The following is a 13,358-nucleotide window of genomic DNA, read 5'->3' on the forward strand; positions in this document are numbered from 1 at the left end:
CCTGATAGTTGTAGAAGTATCAACAATTTAAAAGTTGTTACTCCCTCTCAAAGCTACGGCCGGAAAATTCCGTATAGAAGGCTGGCTTCTTTATTCGTTACACATGAAAATTTCTGCTAGATTTTTTAATGTATCCGATTTCAGTTTGGATGTATATTGAAAGAAAAGGAATCAAGGTACAAAGTGAGAGACTAGTCTTTTAATTAAAAAAATAAGAAAATACCACTTATTCATGACATTTTGAGGAACTTTGAAATTTCAGGTCTAAACCCGTAATGCTCGGAGGGTTAAGTGCGGCTAAGCCTAATTTTTCTTTGTCATAGCAGCCATATTTGCTTACATTTGAAACTTGGCAGAATAGTGGATTTGTTGCTAATCTAGAGAAACTAAGCTTCACAACAACAAAGTAACATTCACAACAAAGTTTATTATTGAGAAATAAATTATGCTTAACGCATTCTGGAATTATCATTGAAGTTATTACATACATTGACTTAGCAAAGCGTCCACAACAAATTAAGTCAATGTCTTTTTGCCGAGTGAGATCAAAAGTGAACTTTCAGTTTTGTGCACCGAAAAATCTGTTTTGTTTTGCGCAGAAACTATTTTTAATTGTTTTAACTGTATTTGGTGTTTTATGTTTTTCTATATCTTTAAATTATAATGAAGATATTTTCTGTTTTAATAATTTTTCCCATCTCGGGAAGTGAGAAGTGAAATAATTGAATGAGAAAGACATCTCTAATGAAATTTGAGGAAATAAGTGTTTCATATTAGTAGAAAATACTGTCGCCAGTCTGTTTCGGACAAAGCAGAATGTTTACAAGTAGCGCATGGGCATTAGGCAGGCAGCCCTGAATCGTTTGACAAAAACTTCATTTTTAGTCCAGAAGGACTATTAATTTCGTTTTGGCATTTTGTGTCGGTTCACTTTTCAAACTATTGCCACCAAATATTACAGCCGTGTATTATATTTAAAAAAATTAAATAATGAAGAATCTGCAGAAATTATGTGTTTCTCACATTGTGATAAAACAACGGTACCTAGAGTCAAGCCTAATCGTTGTCGTCGTGCAAATATCTAGCGAGCGCCTTTATGCAGTGACGCCTTTTGCTTATGGTTAGCATTTAAAATGGAGCAGTATGAACATAATATGAAAAATTTTAAAAAAAGTACATTTTATCTTTTAATTTGTCTAACTATGCAAACATTTTGTGCTTTGTTAAAACCCACACTCTATTGAAAAAAATATACATACATTTATGTTATAAAAAGCCGCCCAACCTGTATAGTTGTTAGTGTTGCTGAGTGTGGTGCCGAAGGTCCCAGGTTCAAATCTCGGAGAAGGCATGGATGTTTGTAAATGTATAATGTTTGTGCGGTATGGGGCACTTTAAATATGCGAAGCGAAAGTCCTCTTGAAAGGTTGATGGTAGGGGAGGGAGACGCTCGGACCCGTGCCCCCAGGATGCTCTTCATCAAAATTGGGGGGAGAAACAGAGCTGAAACGCGCTGTCCCTTATAAGGTGCTCAAGGTTGTTGCCAATGACAGGCGTATCTTCTACTCCTTTCCGTGGTTACAGTATCAAGTTATTCGAAAGGAATAATAATTTTTTAAAGTGTATAGAAATGATCACAAAATTTGATCCTATCATGTCTGCATATATTTCAAACTAAAAACATGCTTCAGATAAAATTCAATATGAAACAAATTATTAGGGAATAATATAAAGCCAATTATTTTAAGTAAGGTCAAACGGGCAAAGTATTTCTCTATTTTACTTGATTGTACCCCCTGATGCCAGCCATCAAGAACAGTTATTAATCTGTATGAGGTATCTTAATTTTGAAAGTACTGATATTAGTACTGCAGAAAGGTTTTTACTATTATATGTTTCAACAGATACGACCGGTGAATAACGAACAACATTCTTATTAAAGACTTTAGAGAAAAATTGTTTAGATATTAGTAATTTATGCGGCCAACAATACGACAATGGTTCAGACATGAGAGATAAACAGTTTTCGAGTAATTATGCCCAAATCGTTGATTTTCTGAATTATAAAATTAACCTAAGTTTAACATAATATGTAACTGCACTTACCCTTTTTATAGTGAAAAACAATAACAATAGGCAATCACAAAAAAGTTAAATGTTGCACAAATTACTACTACAGTCAAAAGTCTTTAATCCGGACTCGTCGGGACTTCGGCGATTCCGGATTATAGATCATCAGTTTAAATCTGGTAAGATGGCATGCAGAAATTATAAAATTAAAAATATGAAACCGTAATTTATAAAATAATCAGCAATTATGATCTAAAGGGTATCAAAATTTACCAAAAAAGAAGCCTAATATTTATTTGTTTACTTTATTAAACATTTCTTTCAACGCGCGGATGCGTAAAGCATACCTTACGCATAGCCGAAATTAGAAAATTGCAACCAGAAAACTATTTGATTTGTATTCGTGATATTTATAATGACGAGGAATTTGATTTAAATCATATCAAAGACGGAGTACATCGAAATTAAATACTACATTTAGTAAGGAATTATAAGCCGAATAAAATAAAAACATCTGCCCTGAAGATAACGATAGTGTTGACAAATCAACTTCCAGTTCATTGCGCGCCGCGACGTCCCCCCCCCCCCCGCGCAGAGCAGCGTGAAATTGATAAACAGATTTCGGAACGGTTAGATAAACAAAGAATATGCCTTTATCCATTTTTTGTAGCAATTCGTTTTTTGTTTGATGGACAGCGAAACATACTTTCGTTTTCTAGATCCTTTGGGAGCTCCAGCATCGGAAATTCTATTTGACATAATCGAAAGTTTAAGCTTACTTTTAGAAAATTGCTCTTACAGTCTGCAAAAAATAATAAGCCGGATCCAATTCGAAGATTAAAGAACAACGCAATCATCAACATTAACTGAAATAGATAATTAGATAATTTTAGCTTATACCGTCCGTTATATATTAAACGCGCACACGGAAACGTATTCTGCACTTGCGCAGACGCATATGCGCAGTCGTAAATGTCTTGCGCGCACGAGTAAAACACCTATGCGCATGCGCAGAAAGATTTTAGCTTTGAGGTCCGGATTATAGATCATTCCGGATTATGGGTGTCCGAATTAACGACTTTTGACTGTATTGCAACAGTAAACACAAAATAAGGATTAATCACTTTATCGAATGCATATTACATACTCATCGGCATCACGTATTTTCATATTCAAATAAGACAGAAGAGAACACCAGAGACGAACTCCTGACCTGGTTGTAACTTTCGGTCAAATAACACAGTGTGCTAGGAGTAAGGGGTACTCAGACCTGGCAACCTCGAGGCCGCCTTAACACTGTTAAATGCCCCAACCCCCTCTTGGATTGCCTCTAGGGCTTGGAGCCTCTAACCTATCGGCTGAGCTAAGACTAAGCTGAGTCGACAGGAATACTCAGCAAGTCACATTAGACGTCCCCGTTCTGAAGGGATGGTAAAAACATTTTCCATCAACACGGGCCCCAATGCCGGACAGCAGAGAGAGAAGTCACTTAAACACTCTTAGACAGACCGGGCCACCAATCCGGTCTGCTAACAATACGTCATGGTATACAGATGTCGGCTTTAGGCGCCCCCAGGCCGAAACCATGGAAGGATATGAATATGCAGTTTTGAGGCACCAGGCGCCCACTGGAAACCTCGAACTGTTTAAAGGCTTACTGAATTCACCAACTCTACCGACGGAGGTGTTTCGTGCCGAACAATATCTGACTATAAAGGAACGAACGAGAACGCCATTTGGTTCCTGCCGAGTCTGAAACAGCCATCGCTAGCGATGACTTCAGTTCTGTGGAGACTGGTTTTAAACACCCGTGGCTGAGACAGCTTAGGTACAGATCCTAATCAGTAGCTTTCCAAGTTTTACCTGAGTTGATGGGCGTTTAAATAATAATTTTCCTGTTCAGAACTGCTTGTTTTAATGATTTCCCGATGCTTTTCGACTCGGCACCGTTGTGCGCCGCACGACTTTGCACCCATTGTCGGCGTGGACCTGCCTAGAGCCAACAAGTTTTGCATAACGTACGTTTCCACCCGAATAGGGACATCTGGAAGCCCAAATTTGGAATTTTTTCATTCTCTATTTTATATTTGGTAAAACTTTAACGTATTTTTGATTAACAAATTCAATGATTTCAAAGCGAGCAATGGCAAAACTGTAGGGAAAAAAAAAAATTATCTGCAGCGCGCCAAACTGTGTATCGTAAATTCTAAAGTAATGCTCATTTAAAAATTATTTTGCAATGTTGCTGTTGAACTGAATTTTATGGTTTAAGTGCTAAGAACATGATATTTAATAAACAAAGGTAACACACAAAACGTTAAAAAATGCCCCTTTGAGCGTAATGTAAAATTTAAAAGCTTTCAGAATTTGATTTATTTATTTATTTATTTATTTTTATCTGTTTAAATTTCTTTTATGCATCGTTTTAGATTTCTTATAGTATTTGAATAGAACATGTGGCAGCGATTAGATAATTCTTCAGATGATATAATTTTTTTGCATTACGACTTATAAAATGAATGAGATGTAACGCTGTTAAGTGAACCTAGCGCCAGAGTATCGCTATGGTAAGTATAGTGAATTTAAAAATAAGCATTTATTCTATTGTAGGTTATGCATTACCTACGAAGTAGATTTAATTCAACTCAAGTTTAAACTGAATGCAGGAAAAAATGCGTATAATTTAGTATTCCTCATAAGGAAGTCATGTGGTGTACACATCAGATTTTTTCATTTTATAATTACACGTTCTTCCAATGTTCTTTCAGTTTCTTCAGATTTTACTATTATCTTTTTCCCATTTGTATAATTACAAAAACAAAATTGAAATATAAATCACTTTAGAATACAAACTCTAGTATCTAACGCACACATTTTGTAGATTTTTACAAAGTTTTCCAACAGCAACTTTTTAAAAGCTGCATTTTTATTATATTCACATAGATCATTTGGTTAAAACTCCTATCCATTTGGAAACATTCGTCATTTCTGCCGTATCGTCAAAGCACTGTAACATTTCTTGGCTCAAGGTTTTCTTTGGTCATTTCTAATTCTTTTTTTATACTACTGTGCCTTCTTTAGTGAGAAAACCTGTCCTTAGGTAGATTAAATTAGTATCATCATCTTTCGAATTTTCATTAGCTATTATTGCCTTGTCGTTTTTAACGCAACTTACAAATATATTATTATTTACATTATAAAGTTGAGTTTCATTCAAAGTTAATTGAACATAATAAATTTTTGTCCAGTTCTCTGTAGAGATCGATAAGGTCAACGTTATTTCCTGTGTCATTATTATTTACATTACCTTGTTGAGTTTCATCCAAAGTTTGACTTTCTTCATAAAATATTTTCTGGTACACTTACGTATAAAGACTGATAAGGTCAGTCTCATCTCCTGTCTTCTCATATATATTAGCTTGTGATACAGATTCAACTTTCAAATTATTTTTTCATCATAATATCTTTATTGAAATTCAAATTGCGTACATAAGTTTGCTATTTTTCAGTGCACAAACAGATGTAGAAATAATTATTATATAATTGAAAACAAGTCTGCAGTTTGCCTGATCTATGTTTTGTGCTATTTCTTACTTTGAACCATACATTGTGTTACACCGAACTGAAATTGTTAACAGAGACTACTGCCACAGAAGTCTAGAGATGGAAAATTATGGTTAGACAAACATACACCTGGAGTTTGGAATCATGCCATGGCCGTATAAAATATTTTCTCTCCTCTTCCCGCATGCCTTCATGAGCCTTCATTCGAGAGATCCAGGGCTCTATTCCCTGCGAGAGCATTGCACATTTTTCACATCTCCAGCATTAAAAACCTTAATGACTCTACAACCTTTCATTGCCTGAAGAATACTTGTTAACACAGGGAACAAAATAGGTTATCGGCATTCGTGCGATTACGGCAAGTGAACATTTAGTGTATTTAATCCAAGAGAAAACAACCCCTCTTTATTTTACAACTTAAGGAATTTCAATCTTTAATTTTCACAACATGAAACAAAACAAAAACAAAACAAAAAAATAAGGTTACACACGTTGCCACTGACAAACTGACTAGAAAACTGCTATAAAAAGAAAATCGGTACAACATGGAGTTAATCAAAATTTAAGACGTGACATTCTACACTTTTAAGTTGTCGGGAGGCAACACGCAGATGGAACATATTCGAGTTTTAAAGTTATTATAAGTTCATTCTCTGTTGGGCCTTTATTATTTTTCTACTTTTGGTTGTAAGCTTCTTCATATCGAGTACGTAAGTCATTGGTCCACCAAGATGTTCTTCATTCACGTCTTCAGATTCTCTCTTTCTTACAGAATTTTCAAGGGCTGCTGAAAAACAGACTTGTAGAAGAATGGAATATAGCTCTTCATAGAACTTCCGTGTATAGAACCTAGTTCTCAATATATCATATAACATCAGACGATAGAACAGAGTTCTTCATAGAACATTGAGCTTCAGGGAATAGAGCATTGAACTTCAGGGATTGGAACATAGTTCTTCACAGAACTTCAAGGTCTAGAACTAGTTTTTCATAAAACATATGGTGATTTCCTATATGTTTTACCACCAATCCTCGAATTCCATATCACTGCATTAATATAAATATTAACAAGACATGGTGCACAATAAAAATTAAGCTTTATTTCGGAACTTCGCGCACACTCCCCGACAGCCGGCCTGTCTCGCTCCTCTGCTGTCTGCTCGCTACTCGTAAGAAACTTCTCCTCTAGGGTTGCCACACTTATCGGAGGGCGCAAGGCGCGCTCCTTATCGCCATCACCACAGAGTTCCCCCCCCCAATTCCTGTAATGGCTATTCAAAGGAACGACATAGGTTATGAAATTATCTCAGAGGATTGCCACACTTATCGGAGGGCGCAAGGCGCGCTCCTTATCGCCATCACCACAAACATATAACATCAGGGACTAGAACTCAACTTCAGAGAATGAAATTTAGTTATCATAGAGCACAAAACTTCATTTAATAGAGAATAGTTCTTCACAGAATACAGAACTAAGACTAAATGAAGAATCGTGGTGGACCAGAGACTTATCTACTCAATATGAAGAAGCTTACAACCAAAAGTGGAACATATGCGTCCTCCACAGAGACTGGACTTGTAAAAACTTTAATATATTCCATTTGGGTTATGTTGCCTCTCGACGACTTAAGGTGGGAGGGTGTTACATCTTAAGTCTTAACCAACTCCAGATTTTAACGATTTTCTTTTTATAATGTTTTTTTACTGTGTTTGTGACTGGTAACGTGTGTAACATTACTTTATTTTATGGTGTGAAAATTAAAGATTGAAACTCGAAAAGGAAAAGTTAGCTCGAAAAGGAAAGGTTTTTGTTCTTTGAATTAAATACACTAAATGTTCACTTCCCGAATCGAACGAATGCTGGTAGTATATTTTATTCTCTATGTTAAGTATACTCCCATATACTCGTGAGCCCATTTATATGCAGTTCTGCTTTCCTACGAAGAACTGTTCTAGTAGACTGGTGTAACAGGTTTTGGCACTTTAACGCAGATATACAGGATGTGTCTGAAATATGAATTCACATTTGAAACATATTTAGTCTGTTACACTATATTGTGCAGAGAAGTGATAAATGACGTATTAAATATGAAACATGATTTTTATTTTTTGAAATAACTTAATGTCTGACCTTGTATAATTAACCAAGAGGGTTTTGAACTTGCAACAGCAAACCAAATGTAAGCTGTTGCGTAACTGTTGTGAAGATTGTGGCTGAAGAAATGGAATGTTTGTAGCACTATTGACGTCGACGGCAGGAGAACAGAGAAAACGATTACTTACGACGAGAAACATACTCATAAGAATACTTTCTGAAAGAACTCGCAGTAGCACAGATGCAGCGACAATGGTGAAGGTTGTGAAAGCGTTCGAAACGGTAAGCAGTTTGAGGCAATAAAATGCATCCAAATGGTGTAGTGTTGTGCTATGTTTTTCACTTTCAAGGCTTGATTTTTCAATGCTTTTTATCTCACTTTTCTTAGTCATTATATTGCCATCATACATGGCGATCAAGCATGTAGATACGTTTCTCACTGTTCTTGTATATTTATATATCTTTTACTAGCGGTTTCAGAAACACTTGCATTCTTTATAGTTCTGATATGATAGGAAATTTTTCGGGAAGGTTTTAATCCTTCGTGTCTTTCAAAACTGCCCGAAAAGGTTTAGGTTTTAAATTTAAAATGAAAACTAAATTAGAAGACTTTTTATTAAATTGGTAAGTGTAGTAATTTTGAAAATTCTACTAAATGAATTTCAAATTTTAAGTAGGATTTAATTTCCAGTGTATTCTTGGAGTTTCTATATCCCTGTAATAAACTCACCCGACTAATTGCCCAAGAGGTCAAAATAGGGGATGTACAATTCATTCATATGTTGCGTTACGGTAAGAAATAATTTTACATAGTTTTGTTCTTAAAACATGATCTTTATAGATAATGTAGGTATCTAAGGGATCTTCAGGGTTCAGTCTGTGCTATAGAAAACATAATGGTACGGAAAATTATTGTTAGAATGCATCATATACAATTAAGTTTACTCGTGTAGTAAAATTGCGAATAAACTGTTGAATTGTTAACTAATTCGTTTGCGCATTTATGAAGTTTGTTTTAATATGTTTTCTGACTAAAAAGTTAGATAATTTATACAGTTAGAAAGTATTTTAAGAAACTATATATTTAAGTAAATTTTTCACTGCTCAAATGAGTATTCAGCGAATGTAACTGAATTCGAATACAAATATAACTTTTCAACAAAATAAGTTTACAAATTTATTCGCACAATTTGACTAGTATTTTCACAGTATCTACAACAAGACTTTTCCATAACCAACCTTGCTTAGGCCGAGAACACCGGGCCCATAAGCAAGACCATGTCCAGCAAGTCTAGTGGTGTAGGCTACATCATGTCCAAGTCCAGTGGTATAGGCAAGGCCATGACCTAAAGCATCAGAGTAAGCGAGTGGTGCTGCTCCTAAGATTCCAGTATGGCTAAGAATTGGGGCACCATAAGCGACAGGAGCTGTTTTGGCCACGGTCGTGTAAGCAAGAGGAGCTGCCTTAGCTACGGTAGTGTAGGTGAGAGGTGCAGCTGCGACGGCAACTGGAGCAACTCCATGGTTGACGACAGAACGCTGGATGGAATAGGAAGCAGGGGTGGCGATGACTGACTGAGAAAGAGGAGCTGCAAGAAGTGGTGCAGCGGGTGCTTTCAGAGCGAGTCCAGTTCCGTAGACTGCTGGGGCGAGATATCCAGTGGCACTGACGGCTGCAAAAGCAGCGCATAAGAAAGCTATCTGCAGAAACATGATTTTTATTAGTATTTATTGATTATATTTAAGTTAAAAAATAGTTTTAATACTCTTTTTTTTAGGAAATATAAAATATACTTTTAAATTAATTCAAAGGCTGGAGATTATCAGTAACATTTGGCAAATAATGAGTGATAAAATGGTTTAGATTGATGGACGATGTAAAGTTGTGTATAAAGCTGTACAGGTGCATCTAAAAATTTGAGCTTAGAAAAATTTATAAAATGTTGCTTTTTTTTAAGGAATATTTTTCATTTATAAGTGAAATTTCTGCTATTCAGTGATGTACACGTAGATTTCGTTTCCTTGGTTAAAACAATGTCATTTACACATTATTATTTTTCTAGCAAATAAATTAAATAAAATATTTTAAATGTCAAAAATCAGCACACTTGAATCTATTATAAAAGTATTGTATAGGTAGGGTAATATTTCTGCGTTATTTAATGTAATGTCCGCTGGTTTTATATACGGTGACTGAAAATGTAATTGCTTGAATATTAGTGTAGGCATTTGGCTTGTAAAAGCAGTTCCTCAAAGGGCAAATGACAGGTTGCTAGTACACTATCAATCTATGAGCTTCGCCTGAGTAATCTAAATTGTATAAGCCCTCATTTTGCCATATTAATTATTATAGGCGTAGGTAAGGACCCCAGAGTACTACAAAATATAAGAGGGGGCGGTATGATTCTGTTAATACGACTTTAATGCACCACAGTAATAGAAAAGTTTTATCAGGTAAAATCAGAAAATATAAAATACGTTGCATTGAATATATGAAAGCAAACAGCGGTGAATGTTTATAAATTTATGCACACATATTCGCTTGTGTAAATTTATACTCATTTTATTTAAATTTACATTGTTTCTAAAAATTAAGGCTATATTGCGATAACTGAATAACCCAACGAAAATCCAATTTATTTATGAAATGCCTTTTGCACACAAAGACAAAAAATGATAATAGTATGTTTCAATAGCACAAGTATACTTAAATTTAAGTAATGCATTAAGTAATGCAAAACTCATGTTTATTTCGTATTTGCATTGCTAAATTCATAATTAAAGGTGCATTGTTTTTGTTACAGCTAATGTCCGATAATCTAGCACATTAGAAATTTGAGCGATGCCGGAATACCGGATTATCAGACTAAAATTGCCTATTGAAGCAAAAAATACTACACCTTTTTTATGGAATTGAAGAATGAATAAAAGTCGTATCGTAATTTTGGGTTTTCCTTAAATGAATAGTAATTCTGCAAATATATTTAATGCAAAAAACGTAGTAGCAAATAACTTTATTAAGATTTTAATTATATCTAATCACTTTTTAGTTTGAAGTCATCAATAGTGCCACTGTATGAAAATCTTTCAAATAATATTCGTATGTCTACCTAGCTGCATAAATACCAATCTTCCTTTCTTCCTTTTTTTAAAAAAAATATTTCTAGGATATGCATTTTCAGGTTTTCTCAAAAATTTTTTTTATCTTTTGGCTATTTCGCGTTTAAAATTTCAACACTTTCATGTCAGGCTTTTCTAAGAAGTTAATAATTATCCAACTTCTGGTGATATAGTAAATTCACGTATCTTTGTTTTAGACCCTTATCAATATTTTATTAAGCTTTGGAGATATTTTAAATATATAATGAAAGCAAATAGAATGTAAGCAGGAAAGTTTAAGTAAAGGACTAACATTAAAGATCAATGAATCAATCAATAAATAAAAATGTCAAGCAGCTGCCGAACTTTACTGAATATTGTTAATCTTAGTGGTGTCGCATTTTAATGTAGCAATATAGGTCAAAAAAGGGACTAATTATCGGTTGTGTCAAAACCACTGCATACCAAATTACTGAACTTCTACTGTAGTGATTTAGATATATTGCAATCAATATTATCTCACAATGTGCCTTTTTAATATTTATATGTTCTAGAGAGAAAACAAACTTTTCCCATTTGTAAGTAAAAAATGCTGCTTATTAAAATTATTCCGCTGTTTTTTTATTTAAAAAACATTATTAGTCCAAAGGGGCTTTGTCCCCGAAGGACTATTGTTTTCGTTTTGCGATTTTGCGTCGGACTCATAAACGTCGGTTCACTTTTCAAACTGTTGCCACAAAATGTTAGAGTCCTGCATTATATTTGAAAAAATTAAATAATGAAAAATCTGCATAAATGATTGTCTATTTCTCGCATTGTGATAAAACAATGGTACATAGAGCCATCGAATTTTGAATGACGAAATCCTACTGCGAATATGGGCATCTGAAATCCCAAATTTGGAATTTGTTTTATTATAGATTTTATATTTTGTAAAACTTTAACGAATTTTTGATTTACAAACTCAATGCTTTAAAAGCGAGAAATGGCAACGTTATATAGAAAAAAAAAAAAAAAAATACTTTTATCTCCAGCTCGCGAGACTGTGTATATCGGAAATTCTAAAGATATGCTTAATTTAACATTATTTTGCGATATTGCTCTTGAACTGAATTTTATGGTTTAAGTGCAAAGAACATGATATTTAATAAATAAAGGTAACACTCAAAACGTTAAAAAAAGGCCCCTTTGGACGTAATTTAAAATCTGAAACATTTCAGATTTTTGTTTTGAATTATGTTTCAATAAAAATGAAAAAAATCCTGCTTGTTAAAATTTTTCTACTGCCGTTCAGTTAAAAAATTGTGTTCTAATAAAAATAGGTGAGTTATATTTTATTCTCCTAGAAGTTATTTATTTATTCTATAGATGTTTAAACAATAGGAATTACAAGGAATTCATATGCAAAAGAAATAACAAAACAAAAAGAACTATATTACTATAATATGTACGTCAGTTTTATTAAAACAACTTCTAAAATTTAAGCTAATTTATGCATGTAATTTAATGGATTTATTCACAGCTAAATATTGGATACTAATACATGTTATCTTTTATTCTTTACTGCAACGTATAAAAATTTGCATGTATACGTATCAGTACATGTATGATAATGAGCATTGTAATTCAATTTAATTATTATTATTATTAAAGTATTTTAAAATTTAAGAGCGTACATTTAAAGAAACTGGCACACCAAAAAATTTTTTTCTAATAACTGAAATTTTTGCTGTTTTATATATGTTTTATATATCTTGACAGCTACCTTGTCTGCGCTATGCATCGGACATGGACCAAACTACCAACACTGCGGTGCTATAGTTACAGAAGTTTAAGATAAAATGCCGAATACAATAATGGAACATCCTATATCCAGAACATCAGTGATTTTCGTCGATGATTTTCAACTTTTTATAGAACAAACTCTTAAATAAGCCTTAGAGAATAAAAAGTTAAATTTTTTAAAAATAAATTAGGTGACAAATTATGCTAGCTTTTTCATCATTGTGGCCGTAATCGATTTCCTTCCTCATTTATTTTTTAGTCCTTGCCTATGTCAGTATGACGAACTGAGGTAACCAATTTATTTCTCTCATAGCCGTTGGCACACTGGTCTGAACCTTACAGAAAATTGCATAGCAAAACCAAAGTAGTAAATTATGGTTAGCAAAGTTTCTTGATATTTTAGATACTATTATGAAGACTAGATAGCAATATTAGTTGGTATATGAATTTAACAGCTGATTTCAGCTAAGTGCTCAATAACTTCAATAAAAACTCGAGTCCCTGGACAAGATTTTTATCAAAATTAAATAATCTTGAACAGGTTATATTGTTTAATGATGGTAAATGAATTATTAAAAAAAATAGACTTACCTTAGCGATCATTCTGAAAAAGGAATTAGCTAATGCAAAAGAGCTAGTGAAGCACCATTTCGAAAATCCTGTATTTATACTGGAATCTGAAGAAGGTCGGCGAGGTACAGAACAAGCATTAGAAATTATAAACGAGATACTAATGACGTCAATT

General features: G+C 33.8%; 1 protein-coding gene across 1 annotated transcript; it reads right to left on the minus strand.

The window, feature by feature from the left end:
• Positions 1–8,893: 8,893 nt before the first annotated feature.
• LOC118197649 (uncharacterized) lies at positions 8,894–13,358 on the minus strand. Its single transcript, XM_035369189.2, has 2 exons — positions 13,205–13,358; positions 8,894–9,430 (listed from the first exon to the last, which is right to left on the minus strand). Exons 1-2 carry the CDS (start codon positions 13,214–13,216, stop codon positions 8,942–8,944), a joined length of 501 nt encoding a protein of 166 aa, XP_035225080.1. The 5' UTR covers positions 13,217–13,358; the 3' UTR covers positions 8,894–8,941.

Source organism: Stegodyphus dumicola, chromosome 8 (assembly GCF_044657685.1).
Source record: "Stegodyphus dumicola isolate Sdum_Otavi_A_Nest chromosome 8, ASM4465768v1".
Classification (NCBI taxonomy): domain Eukaryota; kingdom Metazoa; phylum Arthropoda; class Arachnida; order Araneae; family Eresidae; genus Stegodyphus; species Stegodyphus dumicola.